Below are 13,718 nucleotides of genomic sequence, written 5' to 3'. Positions count from 1 at the left end.
ATTTTCCCTGTTTTTGTTGGGTACTAGTTATGACCCCCTACGCCCTCTGAAAGAACAAAGTTTGGTTCCTCTAACAAGAAGACAGTTCCTATTATGTTCAGATGAATAACTCAAACTAAAGGAATCTGCACCGTTGCTACAGAGGCTATAGAAATTAAGCTTTTGGCTGCTTCTAAGTCACAGTGCCGATATTCAGATCCTACAGTCATAGTGCCATTGACAATGATGTTTCTTGCAACACACTGCACTGTTTAAGAATGCCTAAACCACTGTATGCTGTACTAGAACATCAAAGGAGAAATCTGTGTCTTAAAAATCACTTATAATTCCTTAGTCTCACTTTTTTTAAAAGGTTCAATATCTGATCAAGTCAGATTTTAAGTAATATCCCATAGAATTATAAAATGCTCTATTTCTCTAAGTTCTTAAATGCTTCTCAGCCTAAATGCTTGTTGAATGAGTAAATACTAAAGAAATGTTAATTACACTTCTCAACTGAGACTAATTAATACATACAAATTAGACATTTATCCATGAAAATAGAGAAAAACCAGAATGTTAAGTTGATTAGGGGGTTGTGTCTTAACAAATGGTCAATCTATGACATCATACTACCCATATCCTTCCAGAACCACAGAGATAGCAAGAAAAGTAAGCAGACATCCTTGATTGAACCTTAAGACCAATATGGCATTCCAGCACTCATATCTTAGCTTTGGCTTCACAGAAGAGTGGTATATACTAGACAAAGAGCAAGTGTAGGCCAACACAGGACTGTCCATGGGAAAGACCAGAGTCCTTCACTGAGGGAATCTACATGCTCCCTCTTCAGCACTTAATGCGTTGCTTGGGCTATCTTTTCAGTACCTCTGTCCTGACTAGAGCTCACGTGAACAAGGATGAAAAACAGTGAAGATAGTATAATTTGTAATAAAGGTTAAATGACTTCTATGATTTAAAAATTGAGAAGGATTCCTGTTTAAAAATATAGATTTATTAGGTTATTTTTTGAAACATCAAATATCCTGACTGTACTGGGCCCACATTCCTGGCTGGCACCAATTGGCTAAAGTTGAGTGTCAGTGGTCATCTGTGTTCCTCAGTCATCACCACTCCCTAATGTTTACCCCTGAACAGCTCTGCTCATTGATATGGTTAGACTTTGTGTCACCAGCCAAATCTCGTCTTGAATTGTAATCCCCATAATCCTCATGCTCCCCACGTGTCAAGGGAGAGACCAGGTGGAGGTAATTGAATCATGGGGGTGGTTTCCCCCATGCTATTCTCATGATAGTTAGCGAATTCTGATGAGATCTGATGATTTTATACGCGGCTCTTCCCACTTCGCTGGGCACTTCTCCTTCCTCCCACCTTGTAAAGAAGGTGTTTGCTTCCACTTTACCTTCCGCCATGATTGTAAGTTTCCTGAGGCCTCCCTAGCTATGCTGAACTGTGAGCCAATTAAACCTCTTTCCTTTATAAATTATCTAGTCTTGGGTATTTCCTTATAGCAATGTGTGTATGGACTAATGTACTCATTTTTGCTCTCTACCTTGCCCCATGAGTGTTTTATTTGAACCTCCAGGTATGAAGATGAAGCATATGAACTCTGGAGTCTGAGTGCTTGGGTTTAAATTCTACCACTTACTTAAGAGTTGCATGAGCTTGGGTGTATTCTTTCCTTCTTCTTACTGCTCTTTTGTTTTCTCCTAATAAAAGTATAATAACTAGTTTGTGGGGTTTCAGGGAGAATTAAACATGATTCTAAAATCAAGCATATAGCCCAGTGCCTCCATAAATATTACTATGATTAATGAAAACTCACCGACACACACAAATCGGGTTAGCTCAGAATCCCTCCATGGCATTGTGTGTATAGAGCTGTGACCTCTGGGAAGCTCTCAAATCAAGTGGATGGCCCAAGGGCCCAGTAGCATGATCTAGGTAGGCTGCTGGGGATCTTGGGTGAGGTGAGCTTAGTGCTGAAACTGACACTGTATCACTAATGCCTAACATTCTCCTTTAAGGCTAATTATGGGTCTTATCCCTGGCGGCACATTAAAACCACCTGGGAGGCCGGGCACGGTGGCTCACGCCTGTAATCAGCACTTTAGGAGACTGAGGTGGGCAGATCACCTGAGGTCAAGAGTTTGAGACCAGCCTGGCTAATTTGGTGAAACCCTATTTCTACTAAAAATACTATAAAATACCACCTGGCATGGTGGCGGGCACCTGTAATCTCAGTTACTCGGGAGGCTGAGGCAGGAGAATTGCTTGAACCCAGGAGGCAGAGGTTGCAGTGAGCTGAGATCATGCCACTGCATTCCAGCCTGAGTGACAGAGCAAGAATCAGACTCAAAAAAAATTAAAAATTAAAAAATAAAACCACCTGGGAGCACGTTTTTAAAAGGCAAAATGATTCCCAGGCCCTATCCAAGACCATGTAAATCAGAATCCATTGGTGTTGACCTAAGTTCTTTTTTTTTTTAATCTCCCATGGTGATTCTAATACACAGACAGGCTTGAGAGCCACTGACCTATGGCACAGACAGCATCACCCATATCCAGCAACACCAGGACTCTTAAGATTCACTCCAGGCCTGGTGCAGTGGCTCACACTTGTAATCTCAGCACTTTGGGAGGCCAAGATGGGCAGATCACTTGAGGGCAGGAGTTCAAGACCAGCCTGGGCCACATGGTGAAACCCCATTTCTACTAAAAGTACAAAAATTAGCTGGGTGTGGTGGTGCATGCCTGTAATCCCAGCTACTTGGGAGGCTGAGGCACAAGACTCTCTTTAACCCAGGAGGGAGAGGGTGCAGTGAGCCAAGATGGTGCCACTGCACTCCAGCCTGAGCAACACAGCGAGACTGTCTTGAAAAAAAAAAGATTCACTCCAGAGGTTTACATTTTTACAGATGAGCAGTTTACAAAGCCTTAAAACTCAGAAATTATTGGTCCATCTAGCAGAAAATATTTTGTTTGTAAACATGCCTGCATTTTGAATCTATCAGCCGCATATTTAGAAACATATGGAGACAATTGTTTACAGAAATGTGACATTTCTTCAAGTGTGTCTCTAGACAGGTTATTTTAAATGCTTATTTAGATACACTTCCACAGCCTAGAGGATAATTTTGAGTCTTCAGAAGGTCACTGAATTTAGCAATAACACATTGAATAATTAAAGAATAACAAAGCTATTTTTACGTAATACTGAGACAACTTTAAATCGCTAAGGTAAAGTCATAAACTTTCTACTTAAAGTGGCAAAATCATCAATAGTTTTGTATAAGTATAGAGAAACATTATTTAAAAACACTACATATATGGAATCTCTGCTAATCTGGCTAAACAGTTCAAATACTTATCAAATTATAGTAATGTATCAAGAATGACAAAGTAACAAAAACACAAGTCATTCATTCAATGTTGAGAAGATAAATGGTATTATTATTTAGTAATCTAATATTTCATTTAACCAGATCTGAAAATTTTAAATTCTTAGAATAGTTAAGATTTAGAAGTTTTAATAATACATTTAAAATCATTCTTAAGCAAAATTTAGGTAGAAAAAAAGAACTATTTAATTTGAAAAAACTATTATAAGGAAATCTATTATTCTTTCTAGTCACTAAATTATGTCTTTTGTATTTAAATGTAAATTTGGAACTTTTTCTACTTATTTTAGCATCACTCTTTTCTATTAAATATTAGCTTTCTTTTCCTATCTTTTTTTTCACATCCATTCCTCATTAATTTTTCTCTCCTTCTCCTAAACTGGGGGTCACATACTCAGATGGCTCCAGGGCAGACAGACACAATGAGCAAAGTGACAGCAGGTACTCATGTCCCCAGGCAGAGGTCACAAAACAGTGGCCTGTGAATCTGGCCAATACACGTGCTTGGTTTGCTTTTAAAAACATTTAGAAAACTCTGATGAAAATATAGAATTCCAACTTATTCTGGAAAATCAGGTGTTCTAGGATCACTACGGCCATGCTGCCTCTTGGCGATAGTTGGCTGGAGCTGAGTCTCACAGTCCATGGGGTGCGGCACAGGCTCTCTCCACCTTGTCACCTTCCCCACCACCTTCTTGTCATGTACACGTGACCTGTCAAGCTTCTGGGAGCTTCCCAACTTTCTCACAAAAGGCTGAGCTGGTCAAGGAGAAGGCCCCTAACTTACGCCCAAGACTCCACAGGTAGGGTGGGGGCCTGCAAGGTGAAAGTGAGCAGCGGGCACCGCCTTGGGAAACAGAGAAGATGGGAAAAGTCTCCTGTGTCCATTTCAGGCATTCAGGAGCCAGTGTTCTATTATGAAAGAGAAGAGTCAGGTAGACCTGAGCTTCCATCAGGGGCTCAGCCATGGGACTCTCAGTTGTAGGACCTCGGTGGATGCCTGGCTTCCCTGTGAACAATGGTACTTTCGTTCATCTCCGGTGAGGACTGTGAGGAGGACTAAGTAAAGTGATGGATGCATTGTGCCAGGCACATGGCAGAGCTCACCTGACTCAGGGAGCAATAGGGACTTTGGTTAGAGAAATTGGTTTCAAAGTCCAGTTCATAAAGGTTTCAGGAGAGCTTCAGCCGTGGTGTGCAGTCACACTCAACTTCTTACCACCATCAATTCTACTGTTCTAAGCCTGGTTCCACGCCAGAGTGAGGGAAGAGGCTGACCAGAATTTAGGAGAGGCAGATAGTAAGGTAACAGTGGGCTCTGGCAGATTTTAAAAACTAAAAGAATAGGAAGAGAGGCAATCCAAAAGTCTATGACTAGAAGGTAGAGGTGTTCAGATATTTTCTATGGTACAAGGATGAGGCATTCATTTTGCGAGGGAACAAAAATGAAAGGGGTTATTCACACTGAAAAACTATCTTTGCATACCTGCTATTCTACCTATGGGTACAGCAAAGACACTGCGTGTATTGCATGTGTGTTCACACACACACACACACACACACACACTCCCTGGCTTCCACAATTCCTGAGGAAGACAGACACATTCACAAATACCTGATGTGGGGCTTGTCTTAGCAAGTGACAGTCTAGAAATGGGAATTTACAGAGCACAGAGAAGGGAGATATTAAATGGAACTGGAGGGTATCCTAGACAGATGCTTAGAGAAGATGGAGTGTGAGCATTACAGACCGAGAACGGCTTCAGCAGGCAGGCGAGGTCGCAGGGGAAAAGGCGCTTCTAGCAAAGGGAACCACTTGAGGCCAGATCCAGAGGCAGAAGCTACCAGATATGTGTGAGGACAGATGATCAGTCCAGCGCACGTGATGGGGACATGGGGGAGCAAGGTAGGAGATGAATCTGAAATGTACCTGGCGAGGAATGGTGGATGCCTTTCAATGCCAGCTGCAACTTCATGCTGGACACACTTGGTAACTGAAATTTTGCCCCAATGCACATCACTCTCCCCACAGAAAGACAATCCCTGGACCTGTGCAGAAATCCAGCCGATTGAAGAGGAATAAGAATTATTCTAAAGGTGCCCAGACAGTACAAAGAAAAAGAATTAAGCTTTATGGTGCAAATAGTGGTTCTGAATTGATTTATTTAGCATTGATAGCCAAATTCCTTGCTAGATTAACTTTAAAAAAGAGTTGACTGGTCTTAGATAGCTCCAAAAAAATGAAAACAATGACTTGAAAAAGGAGCAAAGAAATACATCAGAAATTAGTGGTGTTCTTTTTTTTTTTTTTTTTTTTTTTGAGATGGAGTCTCACTCTGTCGCCCAGGCTGGAGTGCAGTGGCGTGATCTCTGCTCACTGCAAGCTCCGCCTCCCAGGTTCACACCATTCTCCTGCCTCAGCCTCCCAAGTAGCTGGGACTACAGGCACCTGCCACCACGCCCGGCTAATTTTTTGTATTTTTAGTACAGACAGGGTTTCACCATGGTCTCGATCTCTTGACCTCATGATCCACCCACCTCAGTCTCCCGAAGTGCTAGGATTACAGCTGTGAGCCACCATGCCTGGCCAGTGATGTTCTTTTTTAAAACATCTTTAAGTTTGGTTTTCGTGAATTCCAAATGGCAACACAAGACATTATCTCTATTAGTACTGACGAGAGCCAAAAAGAGTCCTAGAGATCACTTGAAGCTCTTGGCCTTACTGTTACTCTCTGCCCCAGGTTGTTGGCACTGTGTTCTTCAACTCCATAAGGTTCTTGAAAGAAAGGCACCATGCTGGGTGCCAGCAACTTATAATCAAGCCCCTGCCATTAGAAGTTCACTATATGATGGAAGTGATACACATGTAAATCTATGACTTAAACCGAATGAGATAAATCTCCATGAAAGTGTTACAGAGGACTCAGAGGCCAATCCAGCTAAGCTGTCTACATGTAGCAAGCAAGCACGTCATTTGCACGTAGACAAGCCACCTGTAGTCAAGCCACCTGCAGACAGGATGCCTGTAGACAGGATGCCTGCATGGATGGAGCAGCCCTACGCTCCCGGCATGCCCAGGCAATGTAGTGTACTGGCCAAGAGCAGGAACTCCATCACAAGACTTCTTCAGTTCAAATCCAAGCTCTGCTACTTCCGAGCTGGGTGATTCTGGGAATTTCTCTAATTTCTCTGTACCTGAGTTCCCCATCTATAAGAGTGCCTACTCTCTGGGATTATGGTGGAGATTAGAAGAATTTATATATACATACTGTGCCTTGTACATAAAATCATTTTCATCAATATAACCTGGTTATCCCAAAAGAGATAGTAGAGAGGCATATTAATTTTCCCCCCATTTTTCCTGTCTCCAACCAAAAGAAAGATTATGAAAACCAACTTTTCTCTCAAAACGCTTTTGCCAGTCAAGTGAAATTAACCTTGAACTTCCATCTCCCAAGTGACAGCTGGCCTGAGATCTTTCTACAACTATGTGTGGCTTCCTATTCATAAAGTTTCCTTAAAGCTTCAATTAGATCTATGTTCCCTGCTAGAAACCACATGGTCTGATAATAGAATTAAAGGGACACCACTCTGGATAGCTCTGGTGGGGAACACAGGTCGCTTGCATGGATGGAGCAGCCCCATCGCCCACAGGGAAACAGTTGCCCCTAGGACCAGCCAAGCCCAATGGCCTGCCCAACATCACCCTGAAACTGTCCTCTGCAACTGTGTTTGGCCATGCAGGGAAGAGTATCCTTCTTAGTTCCCTTACAGCCTACTGTACTCAGCAGCCCTCCTGGGGAGTCTCTGCCTCGGAGTTCAGGATTCACCAGCTGCCCTACTTAACAATGAGAGCTTGGTGTCCCAGAAGAAGTGATCATTTTCCTATCTCCGACAATAAGAAAAATTAAGTGCACAGTAAATCATCACACTCACAGCTCTAATATTGACATTTAGACCAAAGAGAACTACCTTTTCCATATTTCATTAGGTTTTTAAAAAGAAAACTTGGGTAAAATCCACTGCAACTATATTAGCATCAATGTTAAGTATAATCTAAAAACTGCTTGTGTTAAAATTAAGACAAATATGGTCATTGAAATTAAATATTACATTATATCAAAAAAATTAGAAGAAACAATCCTTAGAGAAAAATCAAATTTCCCACGAAGCTACTTCTTTACCAAAAGCATCCCCTTTATTCTCATCCCTCTAAATTGAAATCTGTTAATTAGGTTGGCAGCAAAGCCTACCAAATGCTGATGAGTATTCACGATGCTATTGTGTTTGGCTTTCAAAACAAGTCATGGTTAGGAAATCAACATAGGAAGCATACTTCAAACATCCAAAAGCGTTTTTCTCTGCCTAGCAACTGGCAAGAACTTGGTATGTTTTCTCTCCTTCTATGTCATGTTGCTCTGGTCACTGGAACAACGTGGTCGCTACAAAAGGCAAGAAAAAAAAAAAAAAACTTGTGTACTTAAGCACAGCCCAAAGTCCTAACAGGGACCCGTGCGACTGGGCTGGGTGCCTGGGCTGGCTTCCTTGCCAAGGAAAGGGAAGGTGGTGAGGCCCCCTCTCCCTCTCCGTCCTGGTTTCCTCCTCACCCCACATCGCAGCTAGGACCTTCAGCATTTCCTCTTCTGGGAAGGCTGGGAATTGGCTGTTTTTATGAAATGAACATGACCCAGAAAAGCATTCAGCATGATCAGCTTGTGCATTCGAGAGTCCTCAGCTGTACTTCCCATCATGAAGTGTTTGAGCTCCTGTTTATTAAAGCACAGCTGGAACCGGCAGACCTGCAGTCTTCCAGGCTAACAGTAACAGATCTTTGGCACTGAATCGCCACAAGTCCTGGCTTGCATTTCTACCTAGGAAGTTGAAGAAATTCCTTTCTTATAAACTACCAGAAGTAGTTAAATAAATGAACAACTCACAGTAATTATTTTCCTTAATCAGGCATGTACTAATCAAACCACAGACACATACATACACATGCATGTATGTATGCACATCACCATGACGCCGCAATAACATGCTCTGGATTTCATGCCTAAAACATTAAGTGATAAAGTGCTTTCCTGTTCAATTCAAAAAGCACAGTTCAACAATTATTTATTGAATACTATGTGCCAGGCACTGAGCTAGCTTCTAAGAAATCAATGTTGAATAAATCATACTCTTCATTCTTAATGAGTTCATGATCCAGTAGGGGACACGGATGTGTATATGAATACTTGCATGAAAGTGTGCTGCACAAATATTTATTTTCAAGGTTCAGAAGTAGAAGAGAAGATGGAGTGATCAGTTCTTTCTGAAGGTGGAAAGGGTGATATGGAAAAGCTTTACTAAGAAGCTGACACCTTAGAACGATTCTAAAGAATGGACAGAAATTCAAGTTGGGGAGGAAATGGGGGGAACACTCAACATAGGGAGAATAGCAGGATCAGAGGCATGAGAATACAAATTCCCAGAGCAGTACCAAGCACGGCATTAGATTGATGTGCACTACTATGTGCCAGGCACTGTCCTATGCTCTTTACAGGTATCACCTCAATCTTCACAGCAACCCTATGATGCTGGGACCAATATCATCCCCATCTTACAGATGTGAAAATGGAAGGAGACAGAGATTAAGAACTTCTAGGATCACACAGCTTTGATCCCAGCCATGTGGACCCAGAGCTCACGAAGAGCTCACAACCCTAATCACTACTAAGGAAGCACTCAATAATAACAATAGCTAATGGAGAATCAAAGAGTGGTAAATAAATGAAGAAAACTAAATGCTCAATTCTGGAGCAAAAATTTCATGAAGTCTGGCAGAAGGAAGAGGGCAGGAAGAGGATACTGCTGGAAATTTGGGATCCTGGAGGCCCTCATGGGCAGCTTAACTGCTTGGAACTTGCCCTGTGGCCATTGTGGGTGACTGAACTATATAGGAAGTTCACTATCATGGCAGAGTTGGGAACTTATCTGAGTCAAGAATGAATGGAGGCAGGAACCTCAATTAGGAGGCTATTCTGATAACTCAGGTGAGAATCTTAGCATAAAAACTAAGTGACAGGAGGATGGAGAGATGAAGGAAATGAAAAAGTGCTTACATATTCGAACATCACTCAGCCAGCACAGCTGGGCAATGCAGGGAAGAACCTGCATCTGCAGGTCCGTGGAGCTGGGTCAGCTGGAGGGGGCATTTAATCTCTTTTCATGAATGCCTTGTGGGGCAGGGCCAAGGTAAAACATAGTTTGTTTCTTTCACCATTGATCCACCATCATCAGTATGCAGATACCAAACAAAGGTTCAAAATGTGTTTTCATCACAGTAATGTTCGCTTTTGAGGAAGCACACAAACTTAAAATTTTAGAAATTAGCATATCTGCTTAAAAAAATACCACCACCACTATGGCCCATATAAAGTAAATGTTCTGCCAATGTCTTTCAATATTGTGTAAAGGAATCAGGAAAAAGAGATAAAAACTAAAGCTTAACAATGTGGTTCAACTCAATCAAATAAAGATTTGAGGACCTGCGTACCGAAATTGAGGTATTCCAAGACATACTACAAAGAAGATGCTAAAGGCCATGCCAGAACTGAGCATGAGGTCTATTGGAGAGGGTCAGACAATTGAACAAGTAAATATAATGTTAAGGCGGGAAATCATTAATGTCATAGACAAGTCATAATATTCTATGACGGTTTAAAAGAAACTGTAACCCCATTCCATCTTGAGGGTCAGAAAAAGTTTTATAAACTAGGCAGCATTTTAGATTGGCTTTGAGAGGCTGTATGCATAAAGAAGGAAATATAAAGGCAAAATACTATCAGCTGTTCTTATACATAAAAATACATCTGCGCAAGTGATCAGCAGCTCTCATTAGGCTCTCTACCAAATTCCCAAATGAAATACATATATTTTTAAAATATTTTACCCGTAAACAATGACAATTCTAATACATGTCAATGTATCTTTTATTAGTGGTCAAATTCCCTCCCATCCCTTACTACCTGAGGGGGAATCCAGGTATTACAATTGCAAACAGCATGGCAGGCATTATTATTTTCCACACTTTTAATTTTTTTTTAGAGACAGGGTCTTGCTCTGTTGCCCAGGCTGGAGTGCAATGGCATGGATCACAGCTCACTGCAGTCTCAACCTCCTGGGCTCAAGCTGTCCTCCCACTTCAGCATCCCAAGTAGCTGGGACTATAGGCACACACCACTATACCAGCTTTTTTTAAATTTTTATAGAGACAGGGTCTCACCATGTTGCACAAGCTGCTCTCAAACTCCTGGCCTCAGTGATCCTCCTGCCTCCCAAAGTGTTGAGATTACAGGTGTGAGCCACCGCATGCAGAGGCTATCCACACTTTTAAATCAGGAAATTGGGACAAAGCTATTACATAACTTTCCTGAGGTCACACAGCTAGAAAATGTTGCAGCTGGACTCAAGTTATTTAACTTCTACTTGTTCACTGGTAAAAGGAGACAGGGGATTAAAACAATCCAACTATCCAAGTCTGTTGTGATGATTAAACCAGATAGAGTGTATAGAGCACACAGCTGAGCATCAGGCACTAACAAGCACTCAATCCCTGGTAGCTGCGATTCTTATGGAAGCCTCTCAATTGAGCAACCAAGTCACTTCCCAGTAGTAAAACCACTAAGAAAACCTCACAGCACATAGTTCTTACCTCATGCCAAGGGCTCACTGGCTTCAGGGCTCCTAAGTGCATGCAGCTCAGGCTGCCTGATTAATACATATTTTAAGGATATCAAGAGTATCTGTATTTTACACTCAGATGTCTTCTAGTGGTGTTAAAGTTCATTGAAGTAAAACTCTGACAGCTCACGGTATCCCTAACAAGGTAGCACCACCCTTAGCTGAAACACTCCCAGTTACACAGCGAACTTGTCACTTAGACATTTTATTTGGTCTTGTTTAGTTTCCTGTTCACAAGGAAAAGCATTAGAAGGATCATCTCATCACAGAGTTAAACCTACCTCCCTGGACTTCTATCTAACGGTTATTGTCTCCCCTCTTGCTCTCAACAACTGTGATGTCTCCTTTACTCAATTAGAGGGTAAATAGCCTGTTTCATTACCTGTTTTGCCTGCAATATTGTTCTCAGACTTCCACTACATTGGTTTCCTTCCTCTGGCCATTCTTTTCTCTGTAACTGTCTCTTTTAAAAGATGGCATCCAGAACAAATTGCAATCCCTTGACAGAGTGTGGAGCAGTGCTATCACCCTCCTTTATCCAGGTCTTCCTGACAAGACATTCGCTTCTTTTATCAATGTCATAAGGCTGTTCCCTTATGTTAGGCATTTGTTGGAAATACCCAACATCTTTTTCCCAATAACTGTGAACTATAGGACACTGTATTTATGCTTTAAATTGTACTTTCCTATTTTCAGGCTATTACACTTCCTATCAAAAATAATTATGTTGTTTGCTCCTGTTATTTACCACATTTGCTGCTATTCCATCCAATTGCCCTCTAGATTACTTATACCAGGTTGTTGAATGGACAAAGTGATGAAGAAAGCCACGCGCAGCTGTATTAGTCCATTCTCACACTGCTATGAAGAAATACCCAAGACTGGGTAATTTATAAAGGAAACAGGCTTAACTGACTCACAGTTCAGCATGGCTGAGGAGGCCTCAGGAAACTTACGATCATGGCAGAAGGCAAAGCAAACAGGTCCTTCTTCACATAGCAGCAGCAAGAAATTCAGACTGAAACGAAGCGGGAAGCCCCTTATAAACCATCAGATCTAGTGAGAGCTCACTCACTATCACGAGAACAGTATGGGGGAACCACCCCCATGATTCAATTATCTCCACTTGGTCCCACCCTTGACACATGGGAATTATGACAATTCAAGATGATATTTGGGTGGAGGCACAGCCAAACCATATCAGCAATGTTCTGCAGTACTCTAATGGAGGTTCCCTCCAAACACTGTTCCCACTTAAACTGTAGCTTCTCTCCTTTAGGAATGGCCAACTGAACTACTTTTTGTTCTGAGAACATGTTGCCGGCCCTTCCCCCTCCATTTTGCATATCCTTTTTGTTTATTTTTGGAACATCCAATCCTATTCTTTGTGCTGCTCAAAAGTCTACCTTTTCTTCAACTCCTATCAATTCCACAAAGGGTTACCAGTCCCAGGTTACTGCAATATTCCAAGTTAAAAAGTAGAGTGGAGACCCTGGGGGAAGGCTAGGCTCTTAGTTTCTCACAGTGAAAATGGTAACCTACTTCATCCCCACTCTTCCCCTCTCCTCTTTACCCAACATGCCCTAAGTTCTGAGCAAAGGGAACTTGCCACTGATTTCTGAATATGCCAAACCTTTCTCAGCTCTGTGCCTTTGTATCATGCTACTCTTTTGCATAGAAAACATTTTTCACCTCTTTGCTCAAATTCCTATACTTCTTTCAAGTCTCAATTCAAGTTTTATCTATGCTATAAAACTTCCTGGACTCCCCTAAGCAGAAGGAGTTGCTCTGAACCTAGTTTGCTTGTCTGTCTATGAGATGGCATATTGTAAGTGTCTGTCTACATGTCTGGTATTGCAGTAGACCATGATCTCCTCCAGGGAAGAGTTAGGTCTATGAAACTTGAGGTACTCAGAGTAGTATCTGCTCCACGGAAAACACTCAATAAATATTTACTGCATAAATAAATGAATGGGAAGATGTAAAAGACATCATAGTATTTTTTTTAAAAGCATGCTAGTAACTAAAGAAGTAAGGATAAATCAAGATAGAAAGTGTATGGCATTTGTTTGTAAACATACATATTTTAAGCTTAGTAGCTGAAAGACTCTTTAATCTTTTATATGTCCTGATTCTACAGAGTTAACAACCACAAACACAAACCACAAACCATAAAACCATCTGACATTAATTTGAATTTCCATGTCATTTATTTTTGTCCAAGAGCTACACTTTACCAAAAAAGAGAAAAAAAGAGTCTGGTATTTTGGAGTCAAACTTTTCCATATGATATTGGTATTTAAGTAAGTGTGCTGGGATTGAAAATAATCAGACCTGGCTTATTTGGAACAGTTTTTTCATTGCGATTTTTAAAGTAAATAGCCCCAGTGATACACCAAAAAAGCAACAAAAATGGAAATTCCTCAAGTTGATTAGATGTGAAGAAAATGTAATTTTAGTACTCATTAATTTACCTTACAGTAAATGATATGATAGAGCTCTAACGACATAACCCAACAAAAGAAGAATAGTGCCCTAAGATGCTTTTCAGTTGTACACACCAACATAATTTGTTACTTCTATCCTAACAAG

General features: G+C 41.3%; 1 protein-coding gene across 7 annotated transcripts in view; it reads right to left on the bottom strand.

Annotated features, from left to right (window-relative positions):
* The window catches only part of PREX2 (phosphatidylinositol-3,4,5-trisphosphate dependent Rac exchange factor 2), a 284,958-nt gene that overhangs the window by 244,044 nt on the left and 27,196 nt on the right, over window positions 1-13,718 (bottom strand). Inside the window, exon 1 of one of the 7 annotated variants that reach the window (XM_016959543.4) lies at window positions 12,083-12,144. The exons of the other annotated variants lie outside the window; for them this stretch is intronic. Within the exon in view, the coding sequence (XP_016815032.1) occupies window positions 12,083-12,088 (6 nt within the window). The 5' untranslated portion in view covers window positions 12,089-12,144. Of the gene's footprint in view, window positions 1-12,082; window positions 12,145-13,718 lie in introns of those variants that run through there. 7 annotated transcript variants of the gene reach the window in all.

This window comes from Pan troglodytes, chromosome 7 (genome assembly GCF_028858775.2).
Source record: "Pan troglodytes isolate AG18354 chromosome 7, NHGRI_mPanTro3-v2.0_pri, whole genome shotgun sequence".
Taxonomy (NCBI): Eukaryota; Metazoa; Chordata; class Mammalia; order Primates; family Hominidae; genus Pan; species Pan troglodytes.
Note: the sequence above shows the minus strand (reverse complement) of the source record. Positions and strands in the feature narration are given on the sequence as shown.